Genomic DNA, 14,810 nt, shown 5'->3' on the forward strand with positions numbered 1-14,810 from the left:
TTAGTAGTGGCAATTGTAATAAATCAAGCTACCGATGACTAAACCGTCCTTTGGCTACAATAACCCAGCTTCTAGATATTATGGATTTTACACAAACACAGAACTAGTTACAATTTGGGGAAGGATGCACCACTTGTGAGATTTTCACTGTAACTTAAAGGGTTCGTTCACCCAAAAATTAAAATCCAAGTCATTAATTACTCACCCTCATGTTGTTCCACACCCGTATGACCTTTGTTCATCTTCGGAACACAAATTAAGATATGTCTATGGATAATGACTCATCCATAGACATTAATAGAATCAACACTTTTAAGGTCCAGAAAGGTACTAAAGACATCGTTTTTTTAAAACAGCTGAGTTTAACTTTAATTTTATGAAGCGTCGAGAATACTTTTTGTGCGCAAAAAACAAAAAATAATGACTTTATTCAACAATCTCTTCTCTTCCCTGTCATTATCCTTATGCAGTTACCGCAGTAAGCACAGTGAAGGCTTCCGTGTTCACGTCCAAGTACCGGCTCAGTATTGGCTAAAGCTACACACGTGAGCAGCACAACCCATGCGTGTGAAGCTGACGCAGGAGCCCTCATGTTGTTCCACACCTGTAAGACCTTTGTTCATCTTCAGAACACAAATTAAGATATTTTTGATAAAATCCGATGGCTCACTGAGGCCTCTATTGACAGAAAGATAATTAACACTTTCAAATTCCCAGAAAGGTACTAAAGACATAGTTAAAACCATCAACAATGACTACAATGGTTCAACCTTCATTTTATGAAACAACGTGAATACTTTTTGTGAGCCAAAAAAACCAAAATAACGACTTTATTCAACAATATCTAGTGATTGGCGAATTCAAAACACTGCTTCATGAAGCTTCGAAGCTTTACCAATCTTTTGTTTCGAATCAGTGGTTCGGAGCGTGTATCAAACTGCCAAAGTCATGTGATTTCAGTAAACGAGGCTTCATTATGTCATAAGTGTCTCGAAATTTCAGTGGTTCACCACTGGGGGGGCGCAACTTTGGCAGTTTGATACACGCTTCGAACCACTGATTCGAAACAAAAGATTAGTAAAAATAAGTAAGTATTCTCGTCACTTTATAACATTAAAGTTGAACCACTGTAGTCGCATGAACTGTTTTAAATGTCAATTTATTCAACAGATTCGTCTTTTCCATGTCAGTCTCCTACGCTGTTTACATTGTAGACTCAGTAGTGTTGTCAAAAGTACCGACTTCGGTACCTAGTCGGTACTGAAATTTAAAAAATGTGACGTTTTGAGCGCTGTTGAGTGGATTCGTAAACATCTCTGATTGGCCGTTGTTTTCACGGCTCATTGGATATGTCTGTGATTGGCTTCAATGATCAACACTGTAAAAACTTTGTAAATAGTCATCAATTAATCTCTTCACTAAGCGCTTACACAGATACACACGGGAGCGTTTGAAAGCAGGCGTCTATCGCGGATCGGTCCACTGTTAGACGCCTGCTTTCAATCGCTCGCGCTCCCACTTTCAAAACGCTTTCAAATTCAAACACTTCCGTGTGCTTTCAAATGCTCCCGTGCGTTGATCATTGTAGCCAATCACAGGCATATCCGATGAGCGCGTCAACACAATGGCCAATCAGAGATGTTTACGAATCCGCTCAACAGCGCTCAAAGCATCACATTTTTAAAATTTCAGTACCGATAGGTACCGAAGTCGGTACTTTTGACAACACTAAGACTCAGCGCAGTGCTTTCGTGTTCTACGCAAGAACCCAGACACATTATTGACCGGCTCCTGCATCAGCATCATGCTAATGTGTTGTGCTGCTCACGTGAACAGCGTTAGCCAATACTGAGCAGGTGTTCAGACGCAGAACCCAAAAGTGCTGTACTGTCTACAATGTAAACAGCGTAGGAGAATGACAGGGAAGAAAAGAAATTGTTGAATAAAGTCATTATTTTTGTTTTATTTTTGAGCACAAAAAGTAATCTCATCACTTCATAAAATAAGGTTGAACCACTGTAGTCACATGGACTATTTTAACAATGTCTTTACTACCTTTCTGGTCCTTGCAAGTGGTAATTAAATTGTGGTCTACGGAGGAGTCAGAGAGCTCTTGGATTTCATTAAAAATATCTTAATTAGTGTTCTGAAGATGAATGAAGGTCTTACGGGTGTGAAACAACATGAGGGTGAATAATTAATAATAGAATTTTCATTTTTGGGTGAACTAACCCTTTAATGCATCATTTCTAAATAAAAGTGTTAATTTCTTTCAAAAAGAAAGTCCAACCCCAAACTTTTGAACACTAATGTATCTTCTTGCAGTGCATCTTCTTAGTCTATAATTATGTGAGGTTTGTCTTCAAGGGAGACAATTCCACTAACCCGTGTAGAGTTTTGTGGTTTCCAAACAATTTGTTTGTCACCAAAATGTTTATAATTGTCTTTTACACCAAAGCTATCAGACTTAAAACTAGAAAAACGACTGAAAAAGTCTCACTCATCTTGCGACATTCATACGTAACTATAACGTCACATCAGATCCCCTTAAATCCTCTGTCAACAAAATGTTATTTGGTATTAAAAATTTGTATCAACCATCCAATATATTGGAATTGTGTGTAACAGATCAGAGAGAATCCAGAAGAGTAGCCCAAAAAATGCTTTGGGAACCAAACACATGATCTAAATCTACAGAAGAAAAAATTAGCCAGCTGCTTGTGATAAATTTAGAAATGAAAGGTTCATCAAATGGATCCCAAATTAAATGTCCACCATAGGGGAAAAAATTATTTCATCTCATTCACAATTATTCAAGCTCTGCAAATTTTATAGTTGAGATTCATATTTAACATTTCCACAAACCAAACTATGACAAAAAAAAACACCCATCCGCTCTCAGCAGTGAAACGAGATCCCAGACTTCCACAGTGAAAAATGACCTCTTAACAGACATCCCACTGGTTAAAAACAGTTTCTACACTCTGATTGGATCATTTCCATGGGGTGGGGTGTAAGCAAGCCAACAAATAAGCAAAGAAATCTTTCCTCTACATCAACAAGTGTCTTAATCTAAGTTGTTTTTGCTTTTTCTTGCAGCAACGTAACAGTGTGGCTACTGCAAAAAAAGTTGTGAATACAGTCAGCTTTTCAGTTCTCCATGAGATGTCATTTGTGGTCACGCACAACTCTACACAAACACACACCGTTTCACACAAAAACTGTAGCTGACTAACATGCGAGAACAAGTCAGCTTTCTAAAAAGGCAAATGCACACAAGAGCTCACACCTGCTTTTCAGGTGGTTATCGGATTGACGTTTCTTTGCCTCTTTTTCATGCATTTTGTCCAGATGTTCCTCTGGTGCCACCACATCTCAACAGGTGATTGATTTCACATGACACTGAGTCACTAACAGAGATCAACCAAAGCAATCTGATAACAATCATCAGCATCATGTGATCTGACACTATCTGACACCATCAACAAATGCACACACGTCATTTAGTTCACACTCAGTACTATAAAAGGACAGTCGGCCTCTATTGCTACAGACGTGTTGGAAATTGTTACGTCAGAATTCAAGCAATCACAAAGCATAAAAGGACACTTGTGAAACAATAACTTCATTCTTTCTCTGTCCACCTTATTTAGCAATACAGAAGCAATCTATTTTCTGTGAATGTGCAAGACTTTCCATTCACTAACCGCTATAGATAGATAACTATAGGTAGATAACTAGAAGAATAACAGTGCAGTAAATGGTAAAACTATCAGTGTGTTTATGATCATGATAATAATATAAAATAATACAAGAAATACCCATTCGCAATTTCAAGCAGCATAACAGGCTGTTTTCGCACAGCTGAAAAAACTGGAAGCAGATGACACCGGAAGCCTCAAACTTTTAAGAAATGGCCACACCTGCTCTTACTTTAAAAATAAAGACCTGTCAAACCAAACCAATTAAACAAATGTTATTTTTTTTAATACCAAGCATTATTCTCCTGACGTCTGAAAATGGAACATGAAGGGAATTTTACAGCTCATTCAGTCAAACTGACAGGGAATATTTGATAAGGATTATTTGTAGCACAACCTTATGATTTGAAATGATTTGTTTCAATCTTTTTGAGTGGAACATCCCCAAACCGGAAGTGTCTCCCACAATCTAAAATGCATTAGGCTTGTTAGGAAAAAGCGCTTCTCATTACAAGTTTGGAAAGATGGTTGGTGCATGTTGTGTTTCCAATGCACATTATAAGCATCCTCACTCAAAGCACGGGCAGAGATGAGTTCATAATGGGGCAGCATTTACTGCAAACTGAGCTGCTGAAAACACCGGATCATGTGTAAATGAACACAGTGCCACACTTCATCCTGAAACACGCAGCGAATATATTTTTAATTATATTGCAGCCTTTGGAATTTGATAAACACACTAAGCCATATCGCGATTTTAGTTTTATTTTGATTAATCGTGCAGTCTTATCCTATATTAATAGATACATGTCAATATAACAAACACCCAATATACTAGTGTTGTCATGAAACTGGAATTTCTAACTTCAATACGATACCACGGGGGAAAAACGCTACATATACTGTCATATAGATATTTTTGATATCATTTCTTGATATCATTGATATCAAGAGATCACTTTCCATGATAAAGCTTTTAAGCTTTTTTTATATATAAACATTGATCAATTAGCATTACAATTTCCTCACAAATATATACCAAGATGGGCATTGTGACATTATTTTTGAGTGTATTTGACCATTAATAAGCCACAAAAAAGATTTTGGCAGTTGTTAGCTTTATGTCAGAGGTAGATTTATTGTGCGAAATGATGCACAATCCCATGCCGAAATTCTGACCTGATCACACAAACGCTATTTAACTGGAGTGAATGAGGGGCCTGAATGAGAGGAGGCAGGTGCGTGTCAACTTGCCGTCTGAGAGGAGAACAAGAATGTGCAGCTGGTATCAGTGTATCGATACTGCAGAAAGGAGTTATTGGAACCGTTTCAGATATTTCAATATCGATACATATCGAAATGTCAATATTTTTGACAACACTACAATATACATATAGGACTGAATTCAAATATTCTGACTCTACCCATGGTCAGACTACTTTTTTTTTTACCATGTTGGTTTCCTTTCATCAGGCTCTTAATGATTTAAGTAATCTCTTGGGATACTTAATGTCAAACAAAGCCATGAGAGCATGAGAACAGAACAGCTTTTAAACAAGGATAAAAACTGACAGTTTTGTCTATAATTCAAGAATGTCCAGCTTTCAATGCTGCAACTTGCAAATATGTTATTATGTTCATTATTAACTAACTGCAACTGGACATGTACGTGAGATACAACCAAATTAGAGATGAACCGATTGCAATTTTCATGGCCGGTTCCGATTTCCGATTTTTTTGTAAGTGTGAACTGATGATACCGATTTTCTATAATACTTTCTGAGAACTATAATACAAAAATCTAATTTTTCTTCAAAGCAAAGTTTTATTTTCATACAAAAAAAACAAGTAAAAATAAAATAAGAACAAATAAAAAAAATTCAAACAGCACAAATAAATGCAACAGAATAAAGAGAGCTATGAAACTCAGGTTAAGTAGGTTTTTATTCAGGTAAGATATACTCTAGAAAAATAATGTAATCAAATGTAAAGTAACATCCAGTGTTATTTTACATTGGTTACCTTAATTATTTCGGTAGTCTTTATTGTAAATATTAAATACAGATTCATTCTTACCATTAAAGTTATTAAACGTATTCAGTCAAGAGCAGAAAGTGATTTTCTTTGTCTTTTGTTCTTTGATTAACATGACAGACAGCAGCAGGAATATTGGACTGCTGTCCCTTTAAGAGTTTATGAACGGACACAATACTGTTACACAACATGCGTTCTCTTTCTCAACTATTACGATCCAAAACTGACTGTGTTTATCTGAATAATCACCAAGACAGGCATTTTGACATAATTTTGTATGTATTTGACCATTTAAAGGTGCTAAAGAGGATGTTTTGTTTTATACATTTTTGCAATATTACTTGAAACTGTCTTTACTAACTGATAAAAGACTATTTATTAGGTGCACTGAAAGGAATAACATAAATATACATAATCTGTGCACGAGGTAGGGCCTTAAAAACATCAGCCAATCGTTTACGCGATCATCGCATAAACGATTGGCCCTCTGGCTTGTCAATCACTGCCGTGACGTTCCTTGTGAGAGATGTGCGCGGATTGGCCCTCTGGCTTGTCAATCACTGCCACGATGTTCCTTGTGAGAGACGTGCGCGGATTGGCCCTCTGGCTTGTCAATCACTGCCACGACGTTCCTTGTGAGAGATGTGCGCGGCTGCGCGCTCCAGTAACTTTCCACACTCCACAGGCGCCACATGCAATGTTTTTGTCCGGAGACAGGAGTAACAACTGCAGATTATGAGTTACCTGTGGTGAGTCCGACATAATGAATCCACTAACAGGACACAGCGAATGCCGGTGGTAAACACTCGTGTTCCAATACTCGTGCACGAGTTTTGGGAGGCGTTCCCTCGAAATGAGCTGTGAAGGAGAGGGGTTGTTCTTACGCATGCGCTCATTTGAAAAACTCAGTCTTTGGAAAAACATTGAAAAACAGTCTTTGGTTTCTCAGTCGACGAAAAGATCCTCTTTAGCACCTTTAAGCGCAGTAAGACACTCATTTTGGTACTTGTGACTCTTTTTGACTTCTGTCTCTGTTTGAGACTGAGCGTGGCTTGTGCGCTCCACTAATATTGATCAGTGGTGCACGCACTTTGGATGTGAGCGCGAAACCTGCGGGAATTACAATTATGCGCAATACAAGCACTATTTAACCGGAGCAAATGAGACGAATGAGAGGGAGGAGGCGCCCGCACGGGTGTGTGTCACTTCGCCGTCAGAGAGAAGAGAGCGAGAACGCACAGCTGACGAAACAAAACAAAACGGATCGGCTCGGAATCGGTAAGAACCGATCGCCGATCATGAGGAAAATCGGCCGATTACGTTCCCTGGTCGATGGATCGGTGCATCTCTAAACCAAATACAAATTTTGAGCAAGGCAAAACCCTACAAAACTCTTCATAGTTGTTTAAAATAGCAGAACGGCTCTCTGCTGAGAGGTGCCATCCACCTAGTGCTGGGCGCTATGATCAGTACTTTTTAAGATTCTGGAGGTTCACAGTGGCTTATTTTACTAGAATATAAAAACATTGTCATGTCACATACAAATTTACTTTCAAAAATGGTGGTAATCAAATCAATTTATAAAACCAGAGGTGTGCCCCAATTCGCGTACTTATGCACTATTCTATGACGTTTTTAAGTATAAATAGTGCGAGTAGTGCGTTCACACTGAAAGTTCCACAAAGAAAAAGTACACTTTAAATACCCGGATGATGCACTAAATTAACGGAAAAAACAAAGTGTGGAATGTTGGACACTTCGTGCACTCAACTGTCGCAGCTTTAATTACATAGTGGAGGGGAAGGGAGGATCGGACTCCGTTGTTAAATGACAAAATAACCTTATACAATTCACGCACTACATGGATAAGTGCATAGTGCACAAGTACATAGTGTATAAGTGCATAGTGTATAGTTTTGGGGACGCAACTAATGTAGTTAAAATGTAATCACATGAAGATTGAATAATTTTACTGTTTAAATTAAAACGTGTGATATTCCTTAATTTTTTTTTAAATAAATTGTATTATTATTGTTGTTGTTACTTTAAGAAGTGCAATAGAAATTTCTTTCAACATTTCTTCAAGTTAGATCAAACATTTATTTTGAAAGGTTGTAATGATGAGTTTCTATATGGTTTAATAAACTGTAATATTATTATTATTATTACTTGAATAAGTAATATACTTGAAGTACACTACTGTGCAATAGTAACATATTTTATAAATTCTTTAAGTTAAAAGGTGCTAAAGAGGATGTTTTTTGTTTTATACATTTTTGCAATATTACTTGAAACTGTCTTTACTAACTGATAAAAGACTATTTATTAGGTGCACTAAAAGGAATACTATTAATATACATCATCTGTGCACGAGGTAGGGCCTTAAAAACATCAGCCATCATGGCCCTCTGGCTTGTCAATCACTGCCATGACGTTCCTTGTGAGAGACGTGCGCGGCTCCACAGGCGCCGCATGCGATGCTTTTGTCCGGAGACAGGAGTAACAACTGCAGATTATGAGTTACCTGTGGTGAGTCCGACATAATGAATCCACTAACACGATACAGCGAATACCGGTGGTAAACACTCGTGTTCCAATACTCGTGCACGAGTTTTGGGGGGGCGTTCCCTCGAAAGGAGGGGGGGGTTGTTCTTACGCATGCGCTCATTTCAAAAACTCAGTAACAGTCTTTGGTTTCTCAGTCAACGAAAAGATCCTCTTTATCACCTTTAAACCAAACTTTTATTTTGACGAGCTATCGTGAAGACTTTTTAGTTTCTGCGTGTATATATGACATGACAATAGTTTTATCAAATTAAATGGTGAAATGCTCATGAAGTGAATCTCAGAGCAGATCTGGGGTGTATTCCAGAAAGCAAGATTAACTTACCGTCACATATACCCTGAACTCTCAGCTGATTAACCCAAACCTTGCTTACTCAAGGTATGCAGCTTCCAAAACCGTGCCTGAATATCTCTAAAACAAACTAACCTTGGAACAGAACCTGCTCCGGAGCAGGTTATGGTCAGAGAATAAGCTCATAACCCTAAAAATTACCTCTATTTTTGGAACTGAAAGTTGAGGTTTTCCATTTACTCTAAGCAAACTAACCCGGGTATGTTGCATAACTTGCTTTCTGGAATACCACCCTGGAGATGAAGTTCATATGTTCATATCCTCATATAGTACAGCAGATGCAGAAAACAACACGAGCGTCATGCATTGCTTCAGTATGTGTGTAGTAGACGAAACTGCAACGCTCATTCACAGAGGCACGCAGACTTCAGATTTACATTGCAGTCTTTTTGAGCTTTAATATTCACAGACACTATTGCAATTTGATTCATTTTACAGCGTCACTATTCTGTGACATTCCGCTTCATACAGTAAGTTAATCCATTTGTGGCAAATGAATAGATGCAACGATTGTTTCAGCTACCCACCAGTATGGCAGTATTTAAAAAATACATATCGTTTGCGAAACTGATACCATATGTCCATCCACCAGCGTTCATGTACATCAGTCTGAACAATCATTAATTTCTCTTTCATGCTGCACTGGTAAGAACAAAACAGGATGTGTCATGTGAGCTTCACCGCAGGCTTCACACCACACCTCCTTGAGCACAACAGAATGGCTTCATACTCACCGGGCTCAAGTTTGATGATCTTCACTGCTGCAAGTTCTCCAGTGGAGATGTTTCGAGCCTGCAGAATACAAACACAAGGAGGGAAGAATGATTAAAAAAAAAGAAAGAGCTAGAATAGTTTCCGATCAAAACACTGGAATGTGCGTGTGTAAGTGAGAGCCGTGTCTCTGGTGGAAACCGTCTCATCGTTTCCAAATGGAAGTAGGTCGACAGCCATCAAAACACATGAGCATAGACAGAAGAGAGACTTGAGGGTCATCCATTTATTACCCGTTTTTAAAACAACCAGCTTTAGGGTTCCGACACTTTTGGCCAGTTAATTTCTATACCTTTTCCACAAATCTTTTCTGATTATTAGATATGGATTTTATAGAGATAGCAGCACTAACGAAAAACAGCAAAGACATTGTAAGATTGTTTGCATTTCCATGCCTTCTCCAGAAATCACAATTTCAAAAATTCCCAGATATCTATAGGTTTTCTTTCACCGTGTGAAATCTGTATCTTGCCATATAATTTTCAGGTGTCATTTAACAGTACATAAAAAGTGTTTATCTTAGGACTGAGCAAGATAAACGGGTACAATAAACAAGTAATAAACAAGTATGATTTTGTGGTCATGTGTGAGACAACAAGACACATCCGAATCTGAGAGAGTGTTTGTAAGAAAGTTACGTGTGTGTTTGTCTCACTGAGGCTCAGGCCACATGTACCACCAATTCTTGTCAAAGCCATTCATCGACAGACAACAAAGTAAACTGGTATCTTTACTATACGGTAAAACACACAGTAGCACCACGATACCAGATAACTCTTATAACATTATTACTACTAAGTAGCCTGATAATGGTATCCACAGCTCTGAACCAGTATTCATACTCTAAACTAATTTTAATGCAATTTTAATCTGTAAACTATATACTGCAACCCATTATGATACCCAGAATATTTGCAATGATTTTGCTGCTGATAATAAAAAATATATTGTCAAAAAAAATCTAAAAAATCTAATTATTTTAATTCAAACTTTTCATTTCAATAAATCAATTCAACTTTTTTTTATGATTTAATAAATACAGATTGCTGTGAAAATGTATGTTTATTACTATGAAGTTATATTTAGATATTTATTAAATCAGTTTTATTTTTCCCTAAATTCTGTTCTTTTGTGATGGTTTAATTAAATTTAAATAATAAAAAGCATGTCTCATCAGTTGAATTCATAACACTTTAACAATTTAAAATATTATTCAAATTTACAATATTGGTGTATAAAAAAAATAAGAATATTTTTTTAAGCAAAAAGTAGTGTGGAAAAAATGTCAGTTATTTTTAACCTGTATTTTATTATTTATTTACTGCATTTTAACATTTTTTGTAAAATCGGCTATTTGTTTAAAATTATGGCTCCCCTGTTTTCAAAGAATAACTAACATTTTACTGCCTTGCCAAATCCCTCAAGAAGAAAAAAAAGACCATATAAGGTAGACTATATAAAAAGTCCCTAATGTAGTGGGTCGGATCAATGCTAGACCCTCAGATCATACACATAACCAGCAGCCACAAAGCCAGCCAGGAAGTGTGTCCAGCAATCAATAACAGTAAATATAATATGCAGACACGCACACACACACACTCCTGCACTCTGCTGAATGAATGGAAACTCCACCAGATTTTCAAGCACTTCCAGACCGCCGGCTACATCCAAATTCCTGGGGGACAATGTGTGTGTGTGTTTAGTCTCCAAATAAACAAATTAAACACTCATGTTGCACTCTCAAGCCAAATGCAAGTTAATAAATCTTTGATCAAAGTTTCCATGAGATCAAGTATGATTTTTTTTTTTTAATCAAATCTCCCGAGTATAATTTAGAATTAAACTCAAGAGATCACAAATGCCTTTTCCATTTCAAATATTTATTTCTACCGCATTTTCTGTAAAACCTTATGAACACAACTCGCAAAAATGAATTCAACTTATAGCCAGAATAAACCAAGAACTAGATTTTTACATTTTCTGAAGAGTTGTGTTTGCATGTGCAACAAACATAATGTGAGTAGTGAGTGGCTGCCAGGGTGTTGCCAGGCAGTTGCTAAGGTGTTCTGTGTGGCCTGGGTCATAAACCATGTGAAAAATCACTGCTTAGAAAACTCAACATACTGCACGATTTGAGGTATCATACATGACTACACAAACAATGCTGCAAAAGTAATATGATAAAGTTCATTACTAAGGATTATTAGTTTGCTCAAATCTACTACTCCGGTATGAGCAATAATAATAACAGTGATGCTTGCCACTAACTTCATCACCTAAAATTTAAATTCCTAATGCTTTCTATCTTTTTGTTTGTTTTTATCTTCAAAAGACACCACATAAACCTTAGTGTTCGCTAAATTCATTTACATATTAACACTAACCAGAATTCAAAACAAACCGTTCTTTTCAAGGAAACAAGCAACCACACATGTCACTAATATACTCAAAAGCTTATTCTTCTCACAGGAGCTGCTACTGGGACATTTGCTGACCTTATATGGCCTTTTTTCACTTGAGGGATTTGGAAAGGCAGTAAATGAGCACATGGCAGGATAACGCAAGTTAAGGAATGAATCTCTTAACATTCAGAACTGTAAATCTATGCAGGATACCGATTACTGATGTGTGGCATGATGGTGCAGACATTTCATGACTGTAACTTTGCAACACTTTAAGAGTTTGTGGCTACCCAAACAGCTCAAAAATAACAATACACATTTTATTTTCTCTTGCTACTGCTTGAGCTACTATCATTAGCTCTCTGTATGCAAATGGTATATATATATATATATAGAGAGAGAGAGAGAGAGAGAGAGAAAGAGAGACGTCATCAATTTCCATAGCCGTTCTCATGGCCAGCATGGAAAATGTGCCATTTTTCAGCTTCCCAGTATGAAAGTGAAACTCAAGGAGACTTTATAACGAGATATAACAATGATAAATGATCCACCTGCCAATCTGTGTTTGTTGTCACTGTGTGCTCCTGATTGTGTCCTAAAATATGGCAACCACTACACAGAATGTAACGCAATGTGAAGTAGATTCTCACTCTCTATACTAGAGTTGATTCATGAATCCAAGGTATAATGCGTCCAGTACCTTATACACGTCTCCATAGGTTCCGCTGCCAACTCTCTGGATCAGCTCAAAGTCGTGCTGAGGGTTTCTGCGCTGAATCTCCCCTCCGGACCGGCCCAGCGGATCCATGCTGTCGGACTGGGGGATTTACTACTTTAATGACCCAGATTCAGTTTCACAACAGACCTGCAGTCCACATCCCCCTGAAAAATAACAGAAACCAGAACAACATGAGATTAATACCAGCACACCTAAGCTTAAACAGACAGACAGATAGACAGCAACACAGACAGACAGAGAGACAGATAACTAATCTTGTCTGTGAAACTGCAGAAGCAATATATGGACAAAATAAAAATAAGTTAAAGTCGTTTTATAAAGACATTTCCAACAAACAAAACTATTAGCAAACCACTTTTAAACCCACTTTAAATAGTGTAGCTGGTGCAGATGTTTATTTATTTATTTCAAGGTATTTATTTGTATATATAATACAGGAAATTATAAGCTTTACTTTGTTATTTGGAAGCATTTCAAAATTATTAACGAGTGTCAGCGATTCTTAACTGTCAAAAACAGGTGGTTGTTTTTAAAAGTTTCCCCCTCGTAATAAAGTTGTGAGTTTAACTTATTCAAAGTTTAATAATTAAAGTTAATTTTCTGTTTGAATCTACGTGTTTTAAGCTAACTCAGCTAACTTCTGCTAACTAATCTCACATAATCACTTCAGCTTTAAACGTCATTTTATAAAGAATATACACATTCAAATATGTTCAAAAAGCATAATCCAGATTTTACAGATGTATACTTGCGTTTAGCTGTTGAGTGTTTTTTAAATTGCGGTTTGCTCTGAGTGACAGTAAAGTTAATGAGAATAGCTAATGCTAATGCTATAAACAGCGTCAAACTACAACACGAAATAAATCGCTTAAATTCAGAAACACTGATTCAAACTTCACCATTTGTGCGATTAATCTTTGTCCTCTGAGCTCGTGAAGATATAGAGGTTTTCCTAAATGACGAAGTTCATTGTGCGTCGAAAAAACCATCCAAACAGGAACAGAGAGAAGCGCAAACTTCAACTGAAGCCAGATCAGACCTCACACACACACACACACACACACACACACACACACACACACACACACACACACACACACACACACACACACACACACACACACACACACACACACACACACAGAGAGGGACAGAGAGACAGAGAGACAGAGAAAAGCAAATACGATATATAAAAGCAAGCACAACGTTAAAACATTACACAATATCTCTTTCACTGTGTTTCACTGTGCATTATTTGCACGAGAAATAATGGTACCATTGTAGTGACAAGGTACTAGCCGGTTAGACAATAGTTGCAGTCAGTTATATTGCAAAATAAATAATGGGGGAAAAGGATATAAAGTAATTAACTGGTGTTATTTATTTTGGTCTCTTCATATGTAAGAAATGTAATAGCTTATATTTTCATATATAATCATCTTGTTTTAAATTGTTTATGTATTATAGTGCATGAAAACTGAACTTGACAAAACTTTGTCTTTCAGTAAAAGTTATGGACATTCTTTTCTTTTCTTTTCTTTTCTTTTCTTTTCTTTTCTTTTCTTTTCTTTTCTTTTCTTTTCTTTTCTTCTTTTCTACAGTGGTCGCCTAGCGCCATCTGACGGATATACTCAGAGCCACACATATGACGGAGTTTACGAATATTACTATTTCTAATGATTATTATTATAATATACCTTTAGGGCGAACGTCATGCAACCACATAAATTTTCATAAACAAATGTTTTAGCCTACAGTTATTTCCAAATTCACCGGCACAGCGGGTACATCAAAATACAATAAAGAGCAGAGCTCATTAAATAAACAGAAAGCAATATTATTTTAAATGTAACAAACGTATATTTAACACAAAACAGTAACAGTATACTATATATATATATATATATATATATATATATATATATATATATATATATATATATATATATATATATATATTGTTACTGTTTTGTGTTAAATATACGTTTGTTATTTGCAAATATAACTGTAGGCTAATACATTTGTTTATGAAAATTTATGTGGTTCGCCCAAAAGAAAATTTATTTACGTTTGCCCAAAAGGTATATTATAATAATAATCATTAGAAATAGTAATTTTATATATATATATATATATATATATATATATATATATATACTACAGAAAACCTGACAGTTATTCCTCAAGAGGGCGTTTAACGACGTAGTTAGCCGTATTCTTTTTTGTGCCACATTAAAAAAAATGTC

The 14,810-nt window shown here is 36.5% G+C and overlaps 1 protein-coding gene across 3 annotated transcripts in view; it reads right to left on the bottom strand.

Moving 5' to 3' along the window:
* Nucleotides 1-13,636, bottom strand: part of map4k5 (mitogen-activated protein kinase kinase kinase kinase 5) — a 41,519-nt gene extending 27,883 nt beyond the window's left edge. For 2 of the 3 annotated variants that reach the window (XM_048205667.1, XM_048205666.1), the window contains exons 1-3: nt 13,464-13,635; nt 12,526-12,707; nt 9,387-9,444 (exon numbers count right to left, since the gene is read on the bottom strand). In XM_048205667.1, the coding sequence (XP_048061624.1) occupies nt 9,387-9,444; nt 12,526-12,633 (166 nt within the window). In that variant the 5' untranslated portion in view covers nt 12,634-12,707; nt 13,464-13,635. Of the gene's footprint in view, nt 1-9,386; nt 9,445-12,525; nt 12,708-13,463 lie in introns of all 3 variants that reach the window. The other variant, XM_048205669.1, reaches the window with a different exon arrangement.
* Between the last annotated feature and the right edge of the window lie 1,174 nt (nt 13,637-14,810).

The sequence above is a fragment of the Megalobrama amblycephala genome, linkage group LG10, assembly GCF_018812025.1.
Source record: "Megalobrama amblycephala isolate DHTTF-2021 linkage group LG10, ASM1881202v1, whole genome shotgun sequence".
Taxonomy (NCBI): Eukaryota; Metazoa; Chordata; class Actinopteri; order Cypriniformes; family Xenocyprididae; genus Megalobrama; species Megalobrama amblycephala.